The sequence below is a fragment of the Quercus robur genome, chromosome 8, assembly GCF_932294415.1.
Source record: "Quercus robur chromosome 8, dhQueRobu3.1, whole genome shotgun sequence".
Lineage (NCBI taxonomy): Eukaryota > Viridiplantae > Streptophyta > Magnoliopsida > Fagales > Fagaceae > Quercus > Quercus robur.
Window position 1 is genome coordinate 37,356,109 of NC_065541.1, and position 27,202 is coordinate 37,383,310.

Genomic DNA, 27,202 nt, shown 5'->3' on the forward strand with positions numbered 1-27,202 from the left:
GGTAAAAAGTACAAAATTTATTAGCGTGTCTTGAGTGAGTTTTCCTATAGACTCCAGCACTAAACTTGGCCCCTTTTTTTCAGTTTGGATATCTCTTATTTATAGAGAGAGGCTTTCTAAGTGTTTTTAGGGTTTATGATCTTGTATTTGACATTAAAATCTTGCATTTATTAGTTCAAAATATTAACGCTAACCAATATACAAGGGAAAGATAGTCGCGAGGAAACCAAATTCCAAAGTTTAGGGAGAGGAACACTTCGCATTTCTTTAGATTCCTCAGCTCTGCCATATCTTGGGGAAGGAGCAACGCCTGCTCAACCAAGTCGACCACGTAGCCAGCCTTTCCCTACTAAAAATCTCTAATGGAGGAGTCAAAGGGAAAAGGAGCCCCATAAAGTTCCAGCAAACGGCTCCAAGCAGGGACTTTAGGTTGCCAATCAGCAACAACATCAGAGCCCGAGCCCTTAGTGGCACTCTTTTTCTATTGGGCCCTAGTGGGCCTTGAACCCCTTGGAAGGCTCTTGCCCCACTAGGGATTGGATCTCCCCCTATTTTGAGATTTCTTTGCTGGGTTTGCTCTCTCTTTCTCTTCTTCTCCTCGGGCTCAATAGGAGAAGACCAAGCTGGAATAGGGGTAGGATGTCTCGGATCTACTGGGACTTCGGTATGGCACCCCCGGCGTGGGATTCCAACAAGGCCAACAAATTGGGAGTCTTCTTTTGGATGACCATTCCTTCTGGTATGTTTGTGATCCCTTGGTTGATGCTGACTTGCGTTATGGCCCGAGGTCTAGAGCTGGCCTAAAGTGCTTGGTTAGATCAGGTTGATTGAAAGCCTTGAAGTCCTCTTCAAGGTCAACAAAGGAAGGCTCTCATGCTGTCTCTTCTTGTTCTTCCTCAGAGTATATAGGTTCCTCCTCGACTTGGATGAGATTAGTGACCTGCTGGGCAATAAGTTCAACTGCTTGAGAAAACCTTCAACAGCTACGTCTATCCTTGCTAACGTGCTTTAGGGATTGAAAGCAGGTTGAGACAAGGGTATATCCGAGGATTACGTGGGTTGCTCGAAGTTGACCGTCCTTGTGGAGGAAGATCTTGAATTTCAAGATCCTGTTAAGGTCCTTGAAATTCACTAAGTTGTGGTTCCTAGCGATGAAATGTTTATCTGCAAGAAGTTTAAGAAGGAAAAATTAGGAGTTGGGCATATAAACTTGTAAAAAATTTTAAAAAATTAAAAATTAAAAGGTCAAAAACAAGGGAAGGGGTTCTTTATGAGCCAAGGGGGAGCTGACTTTTCGGGCCTACAATCACCAAACCTGGTTCCCCATCCTTTATGGGACAGTATAGCCCATCATGCCAGTCTTCTGAAACGATCAAATAATCATCATCTATGCCTTTGTTGGTCTCGGGAAGACAAGAAATTAGCCTAATTGCAGGAACCTTAGTCTTAAAGTAATACCCCGTTTCCTTGCTATTTTGACAAATATATACCCAATTGACATCATGATGAGATAGTTTAACACCCATCTACACTACCCAATATCCGAAAGAGGTTTGGGGAGCATTGGGTGGGGCAAAGTCTATAGAGGATTAAGAAATCCCTCGTTACCTTACCCATGGAGATCTCCATCCCATAAAGGCAATCATAGGGATGACCACAGCTTTAGTTGGTCTCTTGGTGTACCACTCCCCTAAATGACAGTGTTCTATCTCAACCCAAGCAGGAATATTGTATCTAGCCTTGAAGGTTTCCCTATCTTAAGGGTGCTCACTAGGCTAGCAAACCTACTCATCCTAAGAAATAAAAGAAAGAAAAAGAAGAAAAATAATAGAAAAAGGGAACTCTGTCCTAAGTATGAACTTGAGGTAACTTATGAGTGCAGAAAGCTGGGCTCCTCGGGTAGACTCTTTGAGGGACAGGTCATTTTTTCTAAAGTAAGAAGAATTATCTCCACACTCCTTTATATAAGGGTAAAAAGAGTGGTAGTTTTCTCGCCCATTAATTTGGGAAAATCTTTGCCATTAGATCTCCATCACACCGTAGAACATGGAGGACACGTAGCCGCCTACTACATTAATTGCAGCGTTGAGAATACTGAAGCGTCAAGAATGTGAATGGGACAGGTGAAAAGACACTCCTACGTGGGAACGCATCCAGAATGTGCCAACCTTCCTGCCACTTACCAAAACTACACTCCCCCGAATAGCAAAAAAAGTGGAGTTTTAGGGGGCTATTGTGGGAGGGTGAGAGGCTTAAAGAAGGAATATTGCCAAATAGATCCAACCAAAGGAGAAGGTGGGCCTAACTTCTCATCAGCTCTGACCCAACACAATGATTATAACCCCAGATATTGAAACCGAGGAAGCGACCTGCCTAAGGAGTGAACACTTCTCAGAAAACTGTAAATAAGCCACCTGGGCTAGAAGACTAAAGACCGAGGAAAGAAGTAGAGACGTACAAATAAAGAAATAGGGGAAGTTTCTAGGTAAAGTACCCATCATCTCTGTATTCAATGTACTGCACCAACTCAACTCGCCGCATTAATGGCAAAATAACCCCTGAACAGTACCCGCACAATTTGTAGCACATTCTACCACCTCCAACAATGCGCTAATGGGATGAGCATCCAAGTGAAGATTAGTGGTTGTCCAAGTAGAGGGCTGAAATGCACTTCAGGTAGCTATATAAGGAAAAGAGACTCCTCCAAAAAGGGGAATGAAGGAATTAGAGGGAAAAGTATAAAGTGTAACCAAGAACTTTATAACCGAGAAAGTGTTATCATACAAGTTAAGGCTTCTCGGACCATCCCAAGGAAGAACTTATACCAACATCTTAGTCTTTTTTCATTATCTTTCTCATGAAGTTTTTTCTTGTTTGCTCATTCTTCTTTAATCATCTAACATAATTATTTAAGGTTGAAATGTTTTTTTTTTTTTTTAGGAAAAAAAAAAAAAAAAAAACCCTTGATCTTGATAACTTCTACAAATTAATTGTATTAGGTCACAACTCAAAACCAAACCTTCTCACTTGGGTTGAGCTGCTGTATCTGCCGCACATAAGTTTATTCTCAAATAACATTTTGACATGAATGTTGTATATTTGATCAATCTTTCTATATCTATTTTCATACTTTATTTTGTATTGAAATTATAATTGTTTTTCATTTTCAAGTAATTGTACTTTTAATTATCAAAATAAATAAATAAATGATTGTACCTTTAAGCAAAGTGAAATATAACTTTTGTTAAATTATTCCGTAGATCGCACGGGTTAGCTACTATTATACATCAACCACAATGTACTACCTCAATAAATACAAGAAAAGAAATTACATTTTTTTTTTCTTATTATTTTCTTTGACATCCTTTCTTTTATCCACTTATCTTATATCTTATTTTGATTAAACTAAGGACTTTTTTTTTAATATCTCCAGCTGGCTTTCATGGAGTCTTTTGGGTTAATATTGCAAAATCTGAATTTAATTTGCGTTATAGGTACTGTTTGAACTTAATTGGGGAATTGAGGAAAGAGAAAGAATTTCGGCAACAGTGTTGCCGAAATTCAACAAAAGTAGGAGAGAGAAAGAAGAGGAATTTCGGCAACATTGTTACCGAAATTCCTCTGCCCAAATTCCTGCCCGGTCCTGTGTAAAAAAGCAATGGCGGCAATGCCATTGCCGAAATAAGGAAAAAAAGAAAAAAAAAATTTGGTAATTGTGGCAATGGCATTGCCGAAAATGGGGGAAAAAAATTGAATGGAATTATGGCAATGTCATTGCCAAAAATGAGAGGAAAAAAAAAATGTTGTCGAAATCTGGAAAGAAATTTTTAAAAAAAGTGTTACGTTCACAATATTTTTATAATACTTTCACAACAAATCACAGGTGATTAGTTATTATTAGTTCAAATTTGATTTTAACACTGAGATTACTTTTTTAATCTAATAATAACAATCTGTCACTTAAAATTTATTGTAAAAATATTGTAAAAATATTGTAAAAATTATGTGTACCTATCATTTCTTAAAAAAAATAATAATAATAGAATTGTGGCAATGGAATTGCCGAAATAGGTGTAGAAAATTTTCACCTATTTTGGCAATGCCATTGCCGAAAATGTGAGAAAAAAAAAAAAAAAAAAAAAAAAAAGCAATGGGACAATCCCATTGCTACAATCCTTCTCCTCCTTCTTCTTCTTCTTCTTCTGACAATCCCATTGCTACAATCCTTCTCCTCCTTTTTTTTTTTTTTTTTTTTAAGAATTGTGGCAATGGGAATTTCGGCAATCCCATTGCCACAATTCTTCCCCTTCTTTTTTTTTTTTTTTTCCTTACACTTTCGGCGATGGCATTTCCGAAATAGGTGAAAATTTTCTACACCTATTTCGGCAATCCCATTGCCACAATTATATTTTTTTTTTTTTTTTTAAGAAATGATAGGTACACACAATTTTTACAGCAAATTTTAAGTGGCAGGTTGTTATTATTAGATTAAAAAAGTAATCTCAGTGTTAAAATCAAATTTGAACTAATAATAACTAATCACCTGTGATTTGTTGTGAAAGTATTATAAAAATATTGTGAACGTAACACTTTTTTTTTTTAATTTCTTCACAGATTTCGACAACAACATTTTTTTTTTCCTATCGGCAATGACATTGCCATAATTTCATTCAATTTTTTTCCCCCATTTTCGGCAATGCCATTGCCACAATTACCAAAAAAAAAAATTTCTTTTTTTTCCTAATTTTGGCAATGGCATTGCCGCAATTGCTTTTTTACACAGGACGGGCAGGAATTTGGGCAGAGGAATTTCGGTAACAGCGTTGCCGAAATTCCTCTTCTTTCTCTCTCCAACTTTTTCTCTTTCTCCCTCCTACTTTTGTTGAATTTCGGCAACACTATTGCCGAAATTCTTTCTCTTTCCTCAATTCCCCAATTAAATTCAAACAGTACCTATAACGCAAATTAAATTCAGATTTTGCAATATTAACCCAAAAGACTCTAAAAGGAATCCTAGTTATTATTATTTTCATCATTTTTAACAAATAAATAAGGTTTTTCTTCCTATTTTGTATTTTGACTTTCTTGATCATGTTCTTTTCACAATTAAAATTATTCTTTAATTATTCAAGATAATTACGTCAATCCAACTAAATAAAATAATTGTCTTAAGTACTTAGAGAAACTGGATATTATCTCTTGGAATTATCTGGTGCTTCATGTCTGCCATAATTTGAAAATCAAGCCAATAGGTATGAATTTTTCTATTAACTTTTAGTTAATCATTTAAGGACCAATCAAAATCAATTTAAGATAATCATAAGCATGGATTAAAATCAAAATTAAAATGAAACCGCTATTTAGTCTCACAAGCTATTTCAACTGGTAAGTTTAGACTCCTAAGGTTTGAGTTAAAATGAAATCTTTAGGATAGTTTCGATGGAACACTAACAATTTCTTATGATATCAATGAGTCAAATGTAGGAATCGAAAGTTGGTTTAATTACCATTTTGATGACCATTGCACCATATTCTAAAATGATCTATTGTGTATTAATTTAGTCACTAACATTTTAATATTGTTTCAAAATAGTCGTGGATGGAAAAATCTGACATCACTAACGTTGATACTAAAATATTAATTTTGATGTCACATGGAATGCCACCTGATTTTTTTTTTTTTTTTTAATAAAAAGGAAAAAGAAACAGCTAGGCCAATACAGTCTATTTGGTTTATCAAAAAAAAAAAATAGTCTATTTGGGTTTTGTTGAAAGAGACCTGCGATGCCTACTGTCTACAGTCGGAACCCAACTTCAATTCAATCCAAAACGATAATCCTAAGCTTCAGAATGGAAAATGTAAAACCTTAAATCAATTCTTAATTTTTTTTTTTTAAATTGAACAAAAAAAATTGAAAACCCACTTCTTAAAAGCAAACTCAAAATCAAGACCACAAGTACATTTTAATGATCATGCTTTTGTGTTCCCTTGCACATTTGAACGATTTTTGTTTAAAATTTTGTAACCGCAAGTAGAACAACTAAAAGAAATGATGTTTAAGAAGATTAAAAGAGTTCATAAATGAAAGCAAATTCATCGAGATTATTGTTATTTTGGGGTTCGTATAAACCTACCTGATGGTAAGATGGTTTGTTAAAAGTTGACATCATAAGTAAATTAATCAACGTATTCCCCTGTTTACTTATCAAAAAAAAAAAAAAAAACGTATTCCCCTGTTTAACAACGATGTACATGGAATATAAGTATATAACACAGATGACCACGTTCTATTAAATATATAATATAGCTAGAAAGAACCAGCGAAAGCATGGTTTCAGACACATCTAGAATCTAGATGTGAATATATTGAAAAGTTAAAAACAGCAAATGAAGGAGATACATATACTATGTAGTAATGCAATGTTTCTTCTATCATTAATGAAACAAATTGCTGCGAGTGATGTAGAAAGGAAAGCTTAAAAGAATCACTTAACTGCCAAGAAAATTTCTATTTACAACATCAACAGGCAAAGCATAAGCAGGATTGATCGCTTTTAATCCCGGATATTCAAGAAGTGAAAGTCCAGCAACAACAAAGATGAATGACTTAAGATTTGATAGATAAATGTCTTGAAAAGATTATAACCTTGATTGTCAAAGCCAGAAACCTCTAATAAAAAAGCAACATCGTGTGTATGTAGGAGAAGGATACAAAATACTTCAATACTGAAAAGATTATAACCTTCCTAGGTCTGTTGGATTTGCAACCCCCCTGTTAAAAAATGGCCATAAAAAGAAGAGAGAGAATACTCATCCAACAAAGGGGTGAAAAACCTTCAGTCTCTCCCTGTCACTGCCTACCCCAACCCTCCCAACAGGTTAAATAATATAAAAATAATCATAATAACAGATATTATGAAATCATTCGTTGAATCAGTTTCTTGCCTTAATGATCAGCCATTTTTAAGCAGATTCCATTATTCCTTAACAAAATGCAGGGGAACATGAAAAGGTGATTTAAATTAAAATACAACATTAGCATTGACAACAATTTAAATGATTATCACATGCCATATCCATAGATCAAAAAAGAAAAAATTAAAAAGGCAGTAATGTAGCATATAGTTACCAGCTACACCGAAGTACGTATGGTAGACATCTACAGCATCATCTGGTCTATCAGAAATTCCTCCATTTTCCATATCCTGAGATTTTTGACAAACCACATCTCAGAGAAATTAAAATCATTCAAAATAATAATGCAGAAATAAGATACAGGACCAACACCCTGGATTTCCCAACATGCCTAATTTGAATCCACATAGTAGCCTATTCAAACCTGGCAGTCCAAGATGAACTCAACAAGCTTTTCCTTATTGATCCAATGAACCCTGTCTTTCATGATCAAGCTAGAAAGAACCCACCATGAGTAGCAGACCTGAAGTATGCAACAAAATCAATGAGAAAGATTAAAATATGATCAATGTCTCGAAAACTAAGTCTCAATTGAAAGAGTAAAAAGATACACTGACATCAGGAAGTTTCTCAGGACGGCCATTAAGACCTCCAGATTTAACTTGCCACTCACATAACCACCACCCAAGAAGGTCCTTGTCAATACGATGCAATGACCTCGTGATAGCAAGTGCACCCACACAACAGAAAACTGCAGTACAATTAAGCAGAGAAGTTCTTTTAGATTTCAAGCCTAGATTTGACATGAAGACAAATCTCAAGTCATAATTGTTCACAGGAACTGTTTTTTGATAGGTAAATAAGAGATTTTATTAGAAAGAAGGAATGCACCTCCAGTACACAAGATGTATGCTGGAGATACAGAATTATGACATATTACAAGAGTCTAGGAAATCAAACAAATTGGAGCTCAAGGTTTTTAAGAACCTAATATTTCAGATTTGGAGAATAAAAATTTTGGGTCTGACATACAGGCAATACCAGTTGCTACCACTTATCAATCAGCTTCACCTTGAAGTGATTAATGTTCAACACTTTTTGACTCAACTTATTTAGTTCAAAGAGTTCAAGATTGCAGGTTAGGTGAAATGAAATCAAAGAGTTTCAAGCAGCTTGAGTGAAATATCCAGCTCTAATGGAAAGTGAGGCACTTGATAAGCTAAAGGTTAAAAAGACATTATTTTCAAGTTTCAGCTGGAATTTATTGTGGAAGCTCTTCGGTGAATGTGATCACAAAGATGAGAAGTCACATGTAATTGTTTTAATCACTAAATACTTTTCTTCTGATTACAACACAGACAAATCAATTATGATGTGTACATATGCAGGATAAGGCTATAAAACAAAAAAAGCTATTCAAGCTTCACATAGGATCAGGTGGTATGGAGATTTAATCATCAAAAAAATAAAAGATCAATCAGGTTATATTGAGCACTTGATAACTTAAAAAATCAAATTTTCTAACACAGCTTTTCTCATATTTTGAATCCTAGAAAGGAAAGTTATTCAAGCTCAACTACCACCAGCTCAAGAAGCTCACTCAAAATAGATCATGAGCAGTACGAGTGAGCTTGATGCAAATTGAACCCATTGATGCATGCCACATCCTACTGGTGAGACCATGGTAATATGACAATGACACAATCCATCACATTAGAGCCAATAATAATTCATTCCGATAGAGTAACAAAAACTATACCTTGCAGCCTCTCAAGGAAGAAGTCACTAATTCCTCTAAATTCAGTAAGGTTTTCTTTTTATTAAGAATCAATTCAGTAAGGTTAATGGCTTCTTGTCACAGCAAAGTTTGAAGCAGAGACACATATGGGATTTATGTATGCCTCAGTTTCCGAAGTTCGAAAAAAAGTCCAGCTTTAGACTTTGATGATGCTCTCCTTGAGATTCAGTAACCCTTAAAGTACTACAAGAAGCTAGCTGGTGATTAATTACTGCAATGTTTGCCAGCATTTAGAAGCATTCAGCATGCTACTGATTTAATACCAGGGACAGCTTTGCTGAATCTGCCTACCTATAGAATGTCTCTCTACAATGACCTGAAATGCAAAGACAGGTTGAGGAGTTCATTGTCAAAGGTTTTGCGGGCAAGAGCAAAAGCCCTTGTGCTGTCCCCGCCTTGCTTACACCTAAAAAGGATGATTTATGGAAGATGTGTATGGATAGTAGGGCCATTAACAAGATCACAATCAATTAGAAAATATGCTCAACAAGTTAGTTGGAACAAAGGTGTTCTCCAAAATAGACTTGGAAGAGTAGGTACCCGTACCATCATATTAGAATGGGGACTACTGAATGAGCTTACAAGTGGCTATTAATGTCGTGTCACCTCTCTAATGCCCCAAACACTTTCATGTGGGATATGACCTTTTCTTGGGATCATTTTTAGTTGTTTATTTTGATGATAGATTGATATATCATCAAACTGAAGAAGAGTAATTGAGTCATTTGAGTCAAGTGTTGGAGGTTGTTCACAACAGAAACCCAATGTAAACTTGAAGAAGTGATCTTTCTTGTACCACAAAGCTGTGTTTCTTGGCTTTGTTGCATCAACAGATGGATTACAACCAGATCCTGAGAAGGTGCAAGCTATCAAAGATTGGTCTGTGCCACAATCCATAGCCAATGCCACAATCCATGGCCAATGTTTGTACTGATTAGCTTCATTTTACATGAGATTTCATGTGTGTGTGTAATAAATATCAAAAATTCAGTGCAATCATGAGTTCTATCACTGAGTGCTTAGAGGGAGTTGATTTCCAATGGTCCAAATCAGCACAAAGGGCCTTCGAACATATCAAAACATTGATGACAAAAGCTCCTGTTACTGCACTACCGTATTTTGGGAAACTTTTTATTGTGGAGTGGCATAGGACATATTGGGGAATTTGTCTACGGGTGCTTCTGGTGGGTTTAGGGTTAGGAGAACTTGTCAGGTCTTAGGTTTAGAATTGTTGGAGAACATGTTTTGTGGTTGTGAGATTTTAGGGTTTTGATAGGTAAAAGAATGTACTTGATTTGGGGTTTCTAGTAGTATTAGGACTCCTAGTTTGACTAGTAAACCAAAATCTAATATAACAGTACCTTGGGCACAAAGAAAATAAAACCTAAGACACTAAGGATCTCCTAGAAAATTATAAACTCTATTAAACTACCAAAATATCCTTAATTCACAGGAATTGTAGAAATTACATATTTGCCCAACTACAAAATTGACCATAACTATTTAAATAAAATTCCAAATATAAAATATAAAAACTGTTTTAGCCCTAAAAGACTCATATACCTAGACCCTTAAAACCACAACTTTTACTTCAATTGGACTTCACACGTGAATCCTTAAAATCATTTTCGAATCAGAAAAATTTGCAAAGTAATAGCAAATCATTCATCCATGGCTGCATCAGGAGTGTAATGCTACACACACAGGAATGGGACTGTTCTTAGTCAAGAGGGAAAGCTAGTGGAGTTTTTCAATGAGAACTTAACTGATGCTAAACGTCACTATTCACCATTGGCAACATTACTTGGCATACCAAGAATTTGTGGTATACTTGAATCATCGAGCATTGAGATATTTGAATTCTTAGAAAAATCTTAATTCACATCACGTAGGGTGGAGTTCTTTCCTTCAAGAGTTCAATTTCTCAATAAAATACAAGACTGGTGAGTGTAATAAAGTTGTAGATGCTTTGAGTGGGCAATCCTTGATGCTAAAATTGATGACAACCCAAAGTTACTGATTTTGTAGAGTTGATATACCAATATGAAAATGATCCATATTTTGGCTAAATCATAGCCCAATTGTGAGAGCCGAAAGGAGTAAGTATGCTGAGATGGCTACTTATTCAATGGCAATCAGTTGTGCATTCTAGAAGAATCCTTGCTTTAGCAGATTGTTAGAGAACTTCATGGTAATGGGTGGGGGGGAGGCGGGGGATTTTGGTAGAGACAAGACATTGACAATAGAATATGATCGTTATTTCTGGACAGGAATGTACAAAGATGTGGTTAGGTTTCTAAGACATTGTCAAGCATGCCAATTTGGTAAGGGGGTTTCACAAAATACCAGCTTGTACACACCATTGCCTGAACCTAATGCTCCTTGCTCCTTGGGTTTATCTGAGTATGGATTTCATGTTGGGACTCCACATGACTCCATCCTTGTCATGCTTGATTGTTATTTCAAGATGGTGCACTTCATCCCTTGCTCCAAAACTTTTGATGCTACACATATTGCTAATTTATTTTTCAATGAGGCAGTGAGACCATAGTTAAAAAACTGAACCAAGCATTGAATTGTCAAAAGAGTGGTATGATGGCTCACTGGTTCAACCATTGGACTAATTACTGATTTATTTGAAGATATGTTTGTGTGTGTGTGTGTGTGTGTGTGTGTGTGTGTGTAAACAAAGATATTGAGACAGTATTCAATTTAAGAATAAATATGCAAGCATACTAAAGATTGAAATTAATAGAATTTTTTTTTTTTTTGATAAGTGATAAAGATTCATTGATATTAAAAAGAGATAGACACCCAAATACACAGGGAGTATACAGGGGTGAACATATCAAAAACGAACATTACAAAAATCAAGTAAATCCAAAATAGACAAAAAAGGATGGTTTCTCCACGCAAAGAACCAGTCCAATAAAGTTCTAAAAAATAGAAGCTTAAGGTCAGGCATGGAATGTTCATTGTCTTCAAAACACCTACTATTTTTCTCCTTCCAAATACACCACATCAAATAATGAGGAACAACCATCCATATATCTCCATTATGATGGCAACCAAATCGACCTTGCCAACAAGCAAATAGCCCAACAACAGACATTGGCATAACCCAATAAACTCCAAATAAACCAAACACCATATCCCACAACTCCAAAGCAACTGGGAATGAAGGAATAGATGGTCAACAATTTCACAATTACACCTGCACATGTAACACCAATCCAAAATGCAAACCTTTTTTTTCCTTAAATTGTCAATTGTTAGACATTTCCCCAAGGCCGCGGTCCATACAAAGAAAGCCACTCTAGAGGGAATCTTCTATTTCCAAATGCTTTTCCAAGAGAAAAACTGCTCACTATGGCCAACTAGAAGATGGTAGTATGCACTAACCGTGAACCAGCCTCAAACCAAATGAGCACCATACGGAGAATTAGCATTTGATCAATATTAGCATCACAAAAAATTAGAGTATCATCAGCGAAAAGGAGAAGGGAAACCATCAAAAATCTTCCAGTAGAAACACCTATACTAAAACCTGACAAATGACCTTCATGGATAGCCTTATCCAACATTTTACCGACGGCTTCCATAACCAACACAAATAACAAAGGGGACAAAGGATCACCTTGTCGCAACCCCCTTGAACTTCCAAAAAACCCATGGGGAGTACCATTAATAAGGATAGAAAAACGAACTGTTGATAAACAAAAAGAAATCTATCGCCTCCACTTATCAAAAAATCCACAACGCTCAAGCACCTTAGTAAGAAATCCCCAGTTCACATGATCAAAGGCTTTCTCTATGTCCAATTTACATAACAAACCTGACTAACCAAACTTCAATCTATTATCAAGACATTCATTGGCAATAAAAACGGAGTTAATAATATGCCTATTTAGAACAAAGGCATTCTAAGGAGCTGAGATGATCTCTCCTAAAACCATGCGAAGACGAGTAGCCAAAACTTTAGCAAGAATTTTATAAACCCCCCTAACAAGGTTGATAGGCCGAAAGTCCTTTACTTCCACAATTGTAGCTTTTTTAGGAATGAGAGCAATGAAAGTTGCATTCAAACTTTTTTCAAACTGACCTATAACATGGAAATGGTGAAATACAGCCATGATGTCTGATTTGAGAGTCCCCCAACAAGGTTGAAAGAAAGCCATTGGAAAACCGTCAGGCCTAGGAGATTTATCCCCGTTAAACTCCTTGATGACTTCAAAAATCTCAGCTTCCTCAAAAAGTCTCTCTAACCAATCCACATTATCCCCTGAAATCCTTGGAAAATTCAATACATCTGGGAATGGATGCTGCTCTTGTTGCTCAGACTATAAGTTCATATAGAAATGTTCAATATGGTCAGCAATCCTATCCTGGTTGGAAGACAAAAATTAATAGAATATTATTCTTCAGAAAAGTGATTCAAATATAGAATTTAATGTTTTTTTCATATATAAAATGACTAACACTTGAATTGATATTTTGACTGCTTACTTCAACTTTCAAAACAAAACTTACCACCACCGCACACCCTTAGCGTGATGGTCATTCCACAAGTACAAAGTTTTTGTGGGGTGGGGGGGCAAGGGCTAGGGTTTAAGTATCTAGAAGGGAGCTTCACATATACACTTAAATTAAGCTAGAGTAGAATTTCTATTTTGTATTAAAAAAAAAACAAAAAAACAAAAACAAAAACAAAAAACAAAAAACTTAAAAGCCCATAGATAATAGTGCAAAATTGGAGGAAAGTATGTTTAATGATCAAAATAACTTAACATTAAAAAAACCAAACAATTCGAATAAAACTGTGTTGTTTAGTATTTTTCTAAAAGAACTCTAGCAGTTTAATCAGTTTTTTTACAAATCCAATATTTCTTTTGTATTGAACAAATATATTGTCTAGTTCACCAGCTAACAATTCAACTAGTGTGGCAAATAAAACAGAGAGGTTATAGAGGAATTTCTTATGGGTGGCCTAGGGGAGGTTGCCGTTATTGAAGAGCACGCTTTAGAGAGAAAAAAAATGTGTGGGAAAGCTTGAAAGCATGCTCTTCAATAACGTCAACCTCCCCACTGTTGACAAGTACAACCTCTACCAACTAGCTAAGCAATGTTCAATTATCTCCAAAATAGGATCCCAAACTGCCATTGATTTAAAGCAACCCCAATGGCATGCCAAGGTAAATCATTGGCGACGACCCTACCTTACAGTACAAAAGATCAGCCAAATCTCCACGTCACCCACTGGCACCATCTCACCTTTCCCCAAATTAACTCTTAACCCAGATACCGCCTCGAAACAAGTCAACAACATCCAAATGTACAAAATCTGTTCAGTGTTAGCATCATAAAACAAAATGGTGTCATCTTCAAATAATAAATGTGAGATAGACAACCCACCATCTTCAGCATTCCCCACTTCAAAACGTTTAATTAGACCTTCCTCCTCCATCCTCCTCAACATTCTATTAAGAACCCCCATAACCAAGATGAAAAGCGAAGGGGATAATGGATCCTCTACCATAATCCCCTAGAAGTGCCCAAAAAAACCACAACACCATTAACCAAAACAGAGAACTGTACCACGGTAATGCAGTACAAGTCCAACCTCTCCATTTCTCACCAAACCCCATCCTCTCCAAGAGATAGAGAAGAAACTCCCAATTAACATGGTCAATTAACATGGTCATAGGCTTTTTCTATATCCAGCTTACTTAATGCAGGGGATATGAATTTTTATCCCACACACTCATTGGCAATAAACACCAAATCCAAAATCTGCCTTCCTCCCACAAATGTGTTTGGTGAAGCAGTGATAAGTTTATCCATGACCCTTTTCAATCTATTGGCCAACATCTCAGGCCAAAATTTTATATACATTTCCAATCAGTCTGATGGGCCCAAAGTCCCTTCTATTGTTAGCATTTAGCTTATTAAGGATTAACGCAATAAATGATGCATTAAGAGTTTTTACAAACTTACTATACTTGTGGAACTCCTCAAAAACAACTAACACATCTGATTCAACCACCCTCCAAAATTGTTGGAAAAAATCCATGGTAAACCCATCTAGGCCTGAAGCTTTATCTCATCTCCCTTGAAATCCTTCACTACCTGTATAGTACCTCTTTTCCCAATAGGCTTCTTAAGCACACTGTACTTAGCTTCCCCAATCATAGCAAAATTAAGTCCACAACCTTTAGCCTCCATTGCTTTGTTTCTTCATACAAGAACTCATAAAATTGAACCACCTGACCCCTTACCTCCTCAGAACCAACCCACCCACCTCCAACAGCCCCAAAAGTTGTATCGTCCACCCCCATGACCAACCATAGCATAAAGTTGCAACCTTTTAACTCAAATTTGAATTTTATGGCTTAGATCTAGGATCTTTTGCTCGGATACCACTTGATGCGATAAGGACTTACTTCTAGTGTAGCAACAACAGCAACATTAAAGCAAAGGAAAAAATAAAAGGATTGAAGTTGATAGAATCAAATATCAATTTCTAGGCCCGAAGAGCTCAAGAAATATTCAGATTTGAAATTTCATAATGTAGATAGGAAAAACTGACAACGACTTAAAAGACAATTAAATGTAACAATTAAATACATCAAATTAAAAGACAATTAAGTAACCTAGAATTCTAACCATTCATGTTACATATAACAATTAAATCCCAACCATCCAACTTCATTTGAAGTCACATAAGCTATTAAAATACTCAAGACATAGTTTAATTTTATTTATTAAAAAAATAAATAAATACTCAAGACAGAATAGACTAAAAATAAAGTAGAGAAATAAAAGACAATGGACAAATGGGCTTTTTTTTCCACTTGGGCTTAACTTCTTCTACATAACTTGGTTTGCATCACTCTATAGGATAGTTTCTTTAAATTTATTGAAGTACTCACCTTTAAATCACCATTATCAAAGTAGACATCATAGATCAGTATAGAATCCTAGTCTACAGCTCAAAATCTTTCAAAACTTTCATCATTCAACTCAACTGCACACACCAACCGATCATCCAATCTATCTTGTGCCAAGAAAGGAGTTTTCATATTCTATATCGCCATTCTCATCCTCAAGACCAACTTCCAAGTTCCAATATGACCCAAGGTTTGTGGTCACCTTTCTGAATCTTTGTACAGGCCCTTGCTAGTTCCCATCTCTATAGAACTTGTACAGCTTGTGACAAATCTTCAATCATATGCCTCATCACATCCATCTCTATTTTCTGGCCTTGAATTCCTCTACCTTCATGACCAACTGTAGCTCAAAGTTGCAACCTTTGACTCAAATTTGAATTTTATGACTTAGATATAGGATTTTTGCTTTGACGCCACTTGATGCAATGAGAAGAACTTACTTCAAGTGTGGAAGAAGAATTTAAGAAGAAAGTACAGTAACAACCATATTAAAGCAAAAGAAAAGATAATACAATTGAAATTGGAATAATCAAATATCAATTACTGGGCTTAAATAGCTCAAGAAATATTCAAATATGAAATTTCATAAAGTAGATAAGAAAAGGCTACCTACAATGACATAAAAGAGGCTATTTATAAATAGCCTTTAGTAACCCTAGAATCCAAACCCTTCATCTTACACATAAGAATTAAATCCTAACCATCCAACTTCATTAAAAGTTGCATGCTAGTCACATGGGCTTTGAAAATACTAGACATAATAGTAGATTAAAAATATCATAGAGAAATAAAAGATTATGGACAAATGGGCCTTTTTCCATTTGGGCTTAAATTCTCATACATCACTTGTTGTGCATCACTTTCCTAAATAGTTTCTTTAATATGTACTAAAGTACTCACCTTTAACTCACCAACATCAAACTAGACATCATAGATCGGTGGAGAATCCTAGTCTATGGCTCAAACTCCTTATAAATTTCATCCTTCAACTCAACTGTACACACCAACCAATCTTCCAATCCACCTTGTGATGCATGTTCTACAGGTCCAACAACATGAAAGGATTTTTCACCTTATATATCATCACTCTCATCCTCCAGACCACCTTCCAATATCACCTAGGGTTAGCGGCTGCATTTTGAAATCTCCATGCAGGCTCCCGCCACTTTTTGTCACTGAAGAACATGTACAACTCACAAAAACTATTTAACCAATACACGTCATGTCATCCATCTCTATCTGTTGGCGTTGAATTACTCTACCCCACAACCAACCATAGCTTAGTTGCCACCTTTGACTCAAACCCGAATGTTGTGGTTTAAATGGAAAATCTTATGTCTTGATACCATTTGATGAGGTGAGAACTTAGTTCTAGTGTAGAAGCAAGGTTTAAGAATAAAGTACAACAAGAATAAGATTATAGCAAAGAAAAAGATAAAAGGATTGAAGTTGGAACAATCAAATATCAGACTTAGAGCTCAAGAATAATTCATATCTAAAATTTCATAAAGTAGCTAAAATGTTGTCTATGACTCAAAAGAGGCTATTTATAATACCCTTTAGTAACCATAGAATCCTAACTCTTCATCTTACAGGGTAGACCATATATATTATTTTCAGCCATTCTATTCTATCCGTAGTCATACTTTGTTACCTCCTTACTTGACATGTATTTTTTTTTACTAATTCTAAATCTATCAATCTTATTTAGGTCTCCATTCCCTCGATTTGAATCAACTCACTCTTTTACACTAGTGCATAAATTGTTCTCCTTTGCACATAACTAAACCAAGCGATCCATCAACATCAATCAGCATTAATAATGATCGATCAGGTTAACTAGCATATTTGGTGTACGTACCAACAAGTAAACAAAAGAGATGATAAGCAGAAAACATAGTTGATTTATCAAAATTAATCAGAAGTAAAACTTCATATAAAGATTGTAGGTTAATGTATAACATACTTTGCCCCGCATGGGACTCCCCACCAGGTGAGCATCCAAATCCACCATCCAAATTTTTACAACTTACAATGTAGCTCACAGCCTTCTCCACATTGATTTTATTAAAACGATGCAATATTGAGAGACAACACATAGCAATATAAGAGAACCTATAGGAAAAGGAATTATTTTTGTAAAAACTTCTACTTGCAAAGATAACTAACTCCCAAAACTGTGAGAGGCCAAATAACAAAGTAGAAGGGGAAAGAATACCGCGTATCAACTTCACCCCATATGTCCCCTGAAAAAGATCCATCTTCATTTTGCAGCCCAGCAATATCTGACTTCAATATTAAGAGCCACAAGAATCGGTAGAAATACACTTCCTCATATTTTGGTTTAAAAAGTAAATTTTGTTGATGCCTAAATCTCTTGTAAAGAGACATCTATGTCTCTCTACTTACTTGAGAAGTAAAAGTAGTGATTCCAACCAATATGTAATATCAATCAGATGCGCAAGTTGAAACTATCAGTTAACTAGCTTCGAAATCTGAATATGCAAATAATTGCAGTAGTTATAATAATTATAGACACTACAAACTTTCAGAAAATAAGCACTGTATATAATATAGGATATAGAATATATATATATATATATAAAAGTAAAATTGTCATAATTAATAATATGATATAGAAGATTTATTAAGTTTGAAAAGTTTCAAAGTCCACTGATCAGTATACCAAAGGATACAATTTGTCACCTTATCAATGTCAAGAACATTTAGCTTGTCAAAAAGGGCCAAAACCTGCACAGCGCTCAGAGTATACAGTACGTGAGGGTCATGTCCAATGTTACCACCAAACCCACCTGCACAGCTAAGTATATCATCATGTGCCCATGGTTATAATCATCTGCATTTTTATTTTCCTTTTCCTAATTCTTTTACTTCAAAAAAATTTCTATGTTAACCATTAATGCATAACAGAATGCATCGTGACAACATAGTTGGTTGAACTAAGAAAACTATGCATCTATATAAACCTGACTCGTGCTGGCACTTCATGACCCATGAGACAACCTCTTCCACATCAACAGTGTCAAGCTTTCCCAGAAGATCCAGAGTGGTCATTCCCCAGTATGCCCCATTCATTCTCAGATGTTCCATCACCACAGATACAAAATCATCCTTCCTCTGAGTTACATAAATTTTATTTTAAAAAATTAAAGAATAAAATAAACAGAATTTTTAGTTATAAATGATAAAAGATTTATTCCAGAAACTCAATACATATATACACACACATATCAAACACACCTTTTCAACTGATCAAATGTATTGAACATGTTTCTCAGCTGCAAGTTCCCCAATCTGCCAATTATCACACATTAATTCTAAGATTTCACAATTGGAGAAGACAAACAATGTAGCTGTAATTAGAAACTATTCAGCAAAAGAAAAGGAAAAATTAGAAATTTGGCAAATTTTAATACATACAGAGTTTGGTTCTTTATCTGATCTTATAGAAAATCACTCATAAAGTTCTTTATTCAATGGGGAGTTACTTTCACATTACATTGATGAACAAAAAGATTCAAAACGGCTCTCCAAATGCTCCACATCTAAAAAAATGTAAAAACTAATATATTATATAAACTTAAGCATGTACAAGAGATAAATCTTTTAACAATCATTTCAATCCCACCCAGTGAAAATTCTAAGAATTTCAGAATTTTCAACTCTTTTCCTGTGGAAAAAATTAAATTTCAAGTGGAAATCTGTCGAGCAAACATGAACATGACACTCCATTTCATTGAAAATGTAAAGAGTCCAATTAACAAGTAAGATTTTATTTCTTCAATCTAACGGTGTACAAAGTGTCATGTTATTTAAAATTTTAAATGACATGGCAGTTTGTACACCTTTAGATTTGTAATATTTAATCTCAACCATGAAATGGATCCATTTAAAATAGAGAGGATCCTCTTCCCATTTTTCACTGCTGAAAAATTATCCATGAATTATTTTCTGTCAAAACAAAACACCCATTATGCCCATTTAACCATAAAACTTTAAAGGAAATATCTTCTCGGGGAACAAATGAAGCCTAAGGAAGCTCAGAAAAGAAATCTAACGCCTTTGACTAAGAAAAGAAAAAATAATAATAATCTAATGCCTTTGAGTTAACTCAATTTCATTTTCTTACCATTGATTTGACTCTTCATTAGGAAAAATTCCCATTAGTAAGTTCTAAGTTACGACAAATCTAACCAGTTTAAAACAAAGTAAGTAAAAACCCAGAAAGAGAAACAATTGAGTTAAGAGGATTAATATGATTGGAATTGAAAAAATATCTAATTTTTGGAAGGAGATAGAGAGAGTTTACATTGAGTCTTTGTTCTTGATTGGCTAAGACAGAGATGATCCTCTTGAACTCCAATCAAAATGAAACAATGTGAATAGCCAAACCAGAGGAAAGAAAGAAGAAGCCTTTTGTTTTATTTTATTTCATTATATTTTTTGACCTAGTAACCCAAACTTGCTTGAGGTTTCTTTTTTTTGGCTTTTTTCTTTAAACCAAACCTAGGTTTAACTCTCTTGGAATGAATTTATTGCTAAAGTTTTAATTTATAAGAAATTGTAGGTACCAAAATTGTACTTAAGACAATAAACAAGAAGAAAACACAAACTACTGTTGGTTACAATTTCACACATTCTCCTTTTTTTTTTTTTCTTTTTTCTTTTTTTGCTTTCCTCAAAGATTTACCAAATAAAAATAAAAAATAAAAAGATTATCCTTCAAGAACTTAAAAGCATAGTTATCAAAACCATACCCAACCAACAGTTGAGCATCAAACTGGTGAACTGTGCAAAATTCTGAGTTGATATGAAAGAAATATGCCAAATTTACAACAAAAAAAAAAATGATAAACTATGAAAAGCCAGCAGTTTTTTTAGAAATATACCAAATTACATGATCAAACCATCCAGTTTTTTAATATTACATTATTTTCATCAAAATAATCATACTTTCCTTTAGTTTACGCTTTTATGTATAGGTTTTTTATTTTTTTTATTTTTCTTTTAAACTTGAAATAAGTAGTCAAAGATCAATTCAAGAGTCCTTTTTTTTTTTTTGTGATAAGTAACGTAAGAATATTATTAATAATAGAAAAAGTGCCAAGCCGAGTACATTGGGGATGTACTATGGGGGCACAAATCATGAAACAAAAGTACAACAGTCAAGAAAAATAGGAAAAGAATAACAAGAAAAATGAGAAAAAACCACACTCCATTCAAAGAGAGTGTGCAAGAAAAAAGACTTAATCTCTAGCAAAGAACGTTCACAACCTTCAAAGCTTCTAGTATTCCTTTCACGCCAAATGCACCAAATCAAGCAATGAGGCACTTATCTCCAAACATCAATGTGACGATGTCATGCAAACTTTCCTTGCCAAGCCTCAAACAACTCGAGAACATTATGAGGCATAACCCATTGAATACCAAACAAGCAAAAAACCAAAGACCACAACTCCCAAGCTACGGGGCAATGAAGTAGAAGATGATCTACCGACTCCCCACATCTCTTACACATATAGCACAAGTCAAGCACTATCACACGTCTTTTACGAAGGTTGTCTGTTGTTAAGATCTTACCTAAGGAAGCAGACCAAGAAAAGAAAGCCACCCTTGGAGGAACCTTTGATTGCCATATCATTCTCTACGGGAATGAAACAAGAGTAGGAGGGTAGAAGGAGCTATAATATCCTCTAACCTCAAAACCTCTATTCCTTGCAGGCTTCCAATAAAATTTATCTAGGCCAAACCCCCGCACTGTCGAAGAATAAACCAACCCCATAAACCGATCAAAGGCTTCTTCTTCCCAATCTTGTGGTGGACGACGAAATTGCACATTCCAGTGAAATCTCCCAACAGACCAACCCCAAGAGTCCTTTTTTAAAGTCATTTTTATATAAAGAATTATATTTGAATAATAAATTTAATGAAAAATAATATTCTATTAATTTAATCTTCAGAGTACATGCATACTTATGTTTAAATTGAGTACCAGCTCATTTTTTTATATAGTTTATCTTTATCTTATATGTGTTCTTTAATATATATCTCCACCATATATATATATATATATATATATATAGCTAAAGCTTAGAAAAAATCCAATTAAATTTTACAATTGAAGTCTAATTTTGCACCAAGTGTTCTAAATTATATATTTTTAGATAAATTTATTTCTTAATTTTGGAGTTAAATATGGGACCACATAATAACTATTCATCTAAGTGAGTTATTGAGTACAAAAGACAAAGAGTCTAAAATTAATGAACTTAAAAATATAAATAAATAAATAAAAAAGTGCTTCACAATATCAAAAATTAAGAATTAATAAAAAAAAATTTTAAATGAAAATTTTACATTTTCTATCTAATAATATTTTTACAAGATTTTTTAAAAAGTTAACAAAATATAAGAATGAATATATATCAATAGTATTTAAATTATATATGTATGAATTATACTACGCGTCTTAATGTGTATCTTTTAAGTATATTTATGCACATGGATAGGGTTATAAGCTGGTATATTATTAATACAACGATTGAACTAGTGAACCATCATACCACTCCTTTAACGGTTTATTGCTCACCAAGGTTCTGATAACTATGCTTAAAAGTTGGGTTTGATAAATTCTCACCAAGATTATGTGTTTAGTTGACTAATATTGTATGAGTTTGAAATTTATGGGATATCTCAATTCCTTAAATTTATCAAATTCTAAATCTCATCTAAAAGCTAAGAATTTAAATCTCCCGTGTCTTGCACTTTATTAGAACTAGTATGTAACTCATACTTACACACGGGAATGATGAATAGTGGTATTATTGATGTTAGCTTGGGTTACGAAGCATTTAGGATATTAGTTCGACCAAGATATTTGGAGGTACTAAAATGGTTTTTTCATGTAATTTTCATGATATTGGTTATGCCAAGTTTCTCATTGCACTGCTATTATGCACATAATTTTGAAAATCATTATTGGATACTACGTATACAATATCAATTCATAATCACTATTCGTGAAATTCTACTAAATACAACACAAAATAAAAGAATAAATTAATCCAATAGTATCTCCTAAATTGAATAAGGATAGGTGCATGAGATTGTTCAGTTTAATTACAATTTGTTACGTTCAAGATCCTGCCATACAAAATTTTGAATAGAAAGAGTAAAAAATATGCCCATTAGTTCAAAGAAAAAATAGCAACAAAAAACTAAATAATTTAGTTTGTATGAAAAACTAACAAAAGCAAAATTCGATTTTGAATCTAATTAAACTTTCTTTAAGCATTGGTTATACATACATACATATATATATATATATATATATATGTATAACCTAGTTGATAATAGACCGTATATAGTCATAGTATATATATATATATATATGATTAAGTTTTTGATGATTTATTTATATTGACCTCCTCATTTTCTATATTGAATTAACTCACTTGGCATAAAAATTTAAAAACTTATATTAGATGAAATACATGACACAAAATTAAACTCAAATTGAATTCCAAATTTTACACTGAATTAACTAACTTGGCACAAAATTTTAAAAACTTAAATTAGATGGGACACATGGCACAAAATTAGACTCAAATTGAATTCCAATTTAAAATCTAATTAGATTTTCTCTCAGCTGTGCCTATATATATATATATATATATATACACACGCCTAGAGCTTAGTTATATTTCCTTGCCAAGTCTCACCTACCATAATGGTCACATGGGTTTTTTTTCCTTCCCATTGATTTTATGTTAAACTCTCAAGATTTCTTTTCTTATTTTTATAAGATAGCTAAGAGAGAGAGAGAGAGAGAGGATTTCACAAACTAGTTTGCTAGGGACTACCAAAGGGAAAAATTGCAAACTAACACCAATCCTCCAATAATTTTGTTAGTTACTAACGTTTCTAAACTATTTAGGAAACTAACATCTCAAGCTTCTTAGACTCGAGTACACTGTAGCAACTGGAGCATAAGAGTCTCGAGATCAAAGTGCTGGTAGTGAAAATCGAGTTTGTACACACTTGATTTCCTTTCTTGTTGACCCACTGTTCTTCCTTTTCTTCCTTTGTTGTTCTTCCTTTTCTTCCTTCGTTCTTCATTCTCCAAACCAACAGACCCACTTTTCATCCTTCGTTCTTCATTCTCCAAATCAACAAACCCAAATCAAACCCCAAGAACAAACCCCTTCGTTCTTCATTCTCCACACCAACCAGACCCAAATCAAACCTAGAACAAACCCCTTCATTCTTCATTCTCCACATCAACGAGACCCAAATGTTCTTCATTCTCCACACCAACCAGACCCAAACCAAACCCAGAACAAACCCCTTCATTCTTCATTCAGTCCGAGCCTTCGCCACCACCTGGGTTCAGTCGAAGCCGCTGCCTAGAGCCTTCTTTGTGGTTTCCATTTTCCATCTTTGCTGGGTTTGTGTTTCTGTTAATCTCTTTTGCTGGATTTGTGTTTATCACTTTGCTTCGTTGTGGACTTGTGTTTTTGATCTCTTTGCGCTGGGTTTGTGTTTCTGTCGTTCCCTTTACAAAACTCAAGCCTCAAAGGCTTGATTTAGCACATCAAACTCAAGTGTCTTAGACTCGAGACGTTAGTTTCCTAAATAGTTTGGAAACATTATTAACTAATGAAATTGTTTGAAGATTGGCATTAGTTTACAATTTTTCCCGACTACCAAACATTGAAATCTTATTTCTCAAAAATTCCGTCAGAAGTTTAAACCCACGGGAATTTTAAATTATCAAAAATCTTGCTAACCATATAGGCCATTAGCAGTAAAGCTTTTGTCTTAAAGCTTTGGTCAATGTAGCTTTCATGAGAAGAGCTGTCATTGAAAAGTAGTTCAGCTATTTGGGAAGTACCCCCTTCACATTTTGTTTGTCCACTTTAAAAAAAACCAACTTTTTAAGGGACATCATTTAATGCTTTGTGTTTTAAACACAAAATTACCCTTTCCCAAAATTACCTTTCTTTATTTAAACTCAACTAAAACGCACAGAAAAAAGGTGTAGACTCTTCAAATAAATGGTAAACTAGCCACTTCAGTGGGGACTTTGGAAGCTGATAGTCCCCACTAAAGTGGCTTTCTTCCTTTGGGTTGCTTCCTTGGAGAAAATCCTAACAATGGAGTAGGGGTGTGCTCGGTTCAGTTTCGGTCGGTTTTTATGGGTATGGCCAACCAAAACTGAATATTTTGGTTTGTGAAATTCTCATACGAAACCGAATGAAACGGCTGGAAATCAATCGGTTTCGGTGTATTTCGGCTTCAGTTGGTTTCGGTCGGTTTTCGGTTTTCCAAAGAGAGGGTTATTGAGAAAGAAAGATTTTTTTGCATCAAACAAACACAGTAAAAACACAGACCCTGTTTTCAACACAAAATACAGAGCAACACATTAAAAAATTAAAAACACAAAACACAAACTAAGATTAGCATCTACAAAGTTTCTTTAAAACAAACATCACGGGATGACACAAAACCCATGGAATCCCAGTACAAGCATGGTTGATTTGGGATGAGAGAAACAAAATCAAGAAGAAGACATACCATAGCAAGAAACAAAGAGACCGAATCGATGCTGAAAGAAATCAGAAAAATAAGATGTATGTGGATATCAAAAAAAAAAAAAAAGATAAGGGACTAAGGGGCGTGTGTTTGTGAGTTGTGAGAGGGAGAGAAAATTGGGTGAGGGGTGGCTAGGGTTACAAGTTATATATAAGATGCTAGGGTTTAAAAAAAATTTTAAAAAGTCAAAATGAATAGGCGAAGGCTCGAACAGTGAACTGGTGGCTGGCGCGTGTGTGATTTTCCACTAAGCTACTTCCTCTAATATATTTTAAACTTACATAAATATATATATATATATCGGTCGGTTTGGTCAGTTTCGAGGTGAAAAAATCCAGCACCAAAACTGAAACTGAAATATTTTGGTTTCAAAAAATTCAAACCGAAACTGAACCGCACCGAACCAAAAATTGAACTCGGTTTGGCCGGTTTTTTTCGGTTCATCAGTTTTTTTGCACATCCCTACAATGGAGAACCTAAGGAAGCGTGACATTATCTAGGTGAATTGGTATTTTATGTGCAAGAGTGATGAGGACACAATGAATCAATTTCTGTTGCATTGCCCTATTGCTAGAGATTTGTGGTGAATGGTCTTTACCCTTTTCGGGATTTTGTGGGTGATGCCTAGGATGCTTAATGACTTACTAGCTTGTTGGCTATGTCAAGTTGAGCGACATCAGAGTACTGAAATTTGGAAGGCCAATCCTCATTGCTTATGTGGTGTATTTGGAGAAAGAAATGCAAGGTACTTTGAAGGGTATGAGAAGACAAGTTAAGATTTGAAAGGACCTTTTTTTTTCTTTTTTCATTTTCTTGATAAGCTTCAAGGAGGTTCTCTTTCTCAAAGTTATTTGAGCTTATTGATCATCGTAATTTTAGAGTTCCTTTGTGATGTTCAGCTTGTATACTACATGTGTACTTATCAAAAAATTGGTAAACTAGGAAAGTTATTAAAATTGTGTGCATTGACTACTGACTTTCAAAGCGACATTTAGGGCAGTCCCAAAATGGAATAATTGACAAACAAAACAAAGAAGAGTGTACATTTCTTTTTTTGATAGATATGATGATACTTGAAAGCTATGACACCTGCTCCATAATGATTGCTCTTTACCATCAAGTCAAGATACAAATGTGTTTCTTGTTTGCGTAAACAAGATTCAAACTAAGGCCCTTATTCGACAACAAGACATTTTATCAGTTAAGCTAAAATGTAACCCACAGAGAGAGCATATCTAAAAATACACCTATCCCCAGCATTTCCATTGAGATTGATAACCTCTACAGTATATTAAGCCTTTTAATTAATGCATCACAGCCTTGAGAGTGATGGTGTATTGAAGTAATACAGTAATACCACCAAGATCTAAGATGAAGGCCATAAGTAAGGTGTTTGAATTATGCAGATTGTCATACATACATGCAAGCCAAGATAAATTAGCTTTTGGATAGACCAAAACCCCTATATTTAATCAGCGGTGCCTTAATATGATGCTTGTCCATCAAAGTAATACAACTAATTACGAATCAAATGGTCTATCTACTGAAAAATATATATATTAAAAAAAAAAAAAAAAATCTACATCGTATCAGAAAACACTGTCAAATGTAAATGCAATGAATCGAAAATGAGGTTACAAATAGTGGCTAATAATTAATAAAGGAGAGGCATTATTAGTAAAATGAGAATTCTAAAAAGCCAATAAATTCAATCTAACAGAAACCAAAAATTAGGCGACGAGAATGACAAGGTAGAAAGATTACCGGTTTTCAGTTCAAAAGCCGACTTTCAATTTTGATTCTGAGTCACAGCCACAGGCAGCGACGCCCTCTAGTCTCACTCTTCTTCGCCTTGGAGTGTCTCCGTCTCTCTCTGTGTCAGCTAGAAAATGTGGCTTATAAAGATGCATAGTTGTTATAATGGAA

The 27,202-nt window shown here is 34.6% G+C and overlaps 1 protein-coding gene across 2 annotated transcripts; it reads right to left on the reverse strand.

Moving 5' to 3' along the window:
- On the reverse strand, positions 1-27,202 carry LOC126695410 (geranylgeranyl transferase type-2 subunit beta 2-like). Of its 2 annotated transcripts, XM_050392143.1 has the most exons (11): positions 27,041-27,201; positions 19,992-20,039; positions 18,923-18,976; positions 18,649-18,799; positions 18,358-18,474; positions 17,880-17,946; positions 17,628-17,776; positions 7,534-7,667; positions 7,341-7,439; positions 7,131-7,206; positions 1-1,164 (listed from the first exon to the last, which is right to left on the reverse strand). In XM_050392143.1, exons 4-11 carry the CDS (start codon positions 18,770-18,772, stop codon positions 977-979), a joined length of 954 nt encoding a protein of 317 aa, XP_050248100.1. In that variant the 5' UTR covers positions 18,773-18,799; positions 18,923-18,976; positions 19,992-20,039; positions 27,041-27,201; the 3' UTR covers positions 1-976. The 2 variants fall into 2 exon arrangements, with proteins under 2 accessions (XP_050248100.1, XP_050248099.1); XM_050392142.1 differs by lacking the exon at positions 19,992-20,039 and having other exon boundaries at positions 27,041-27,202.

Excerpts from the sequence above, each read along its gene's own strand:
- LOC126695410 (XM_050392142.1), bottom strand. The coding sequence starts at position 18,772 with ATGGAACATCTGAGAATGAATGGGGCATACTGGGGAATGACCACTCTG. Across the intron at positions 17,947-18,357 it reads CATTGATAAGGTGACAAATT|ATATTGCTGGGCTGCAAAAT; the intron begins GTATCCTTTGGT and ends TATTGAAGTCAG. Across the intron at positions 7,207-7,340 it reads AGTTCATCTTGGACTGCCAG|GATATGGAAAATGGAGGAAT; the intron begins GTTTGAATAGGC and ends CAAAAATCTCAG.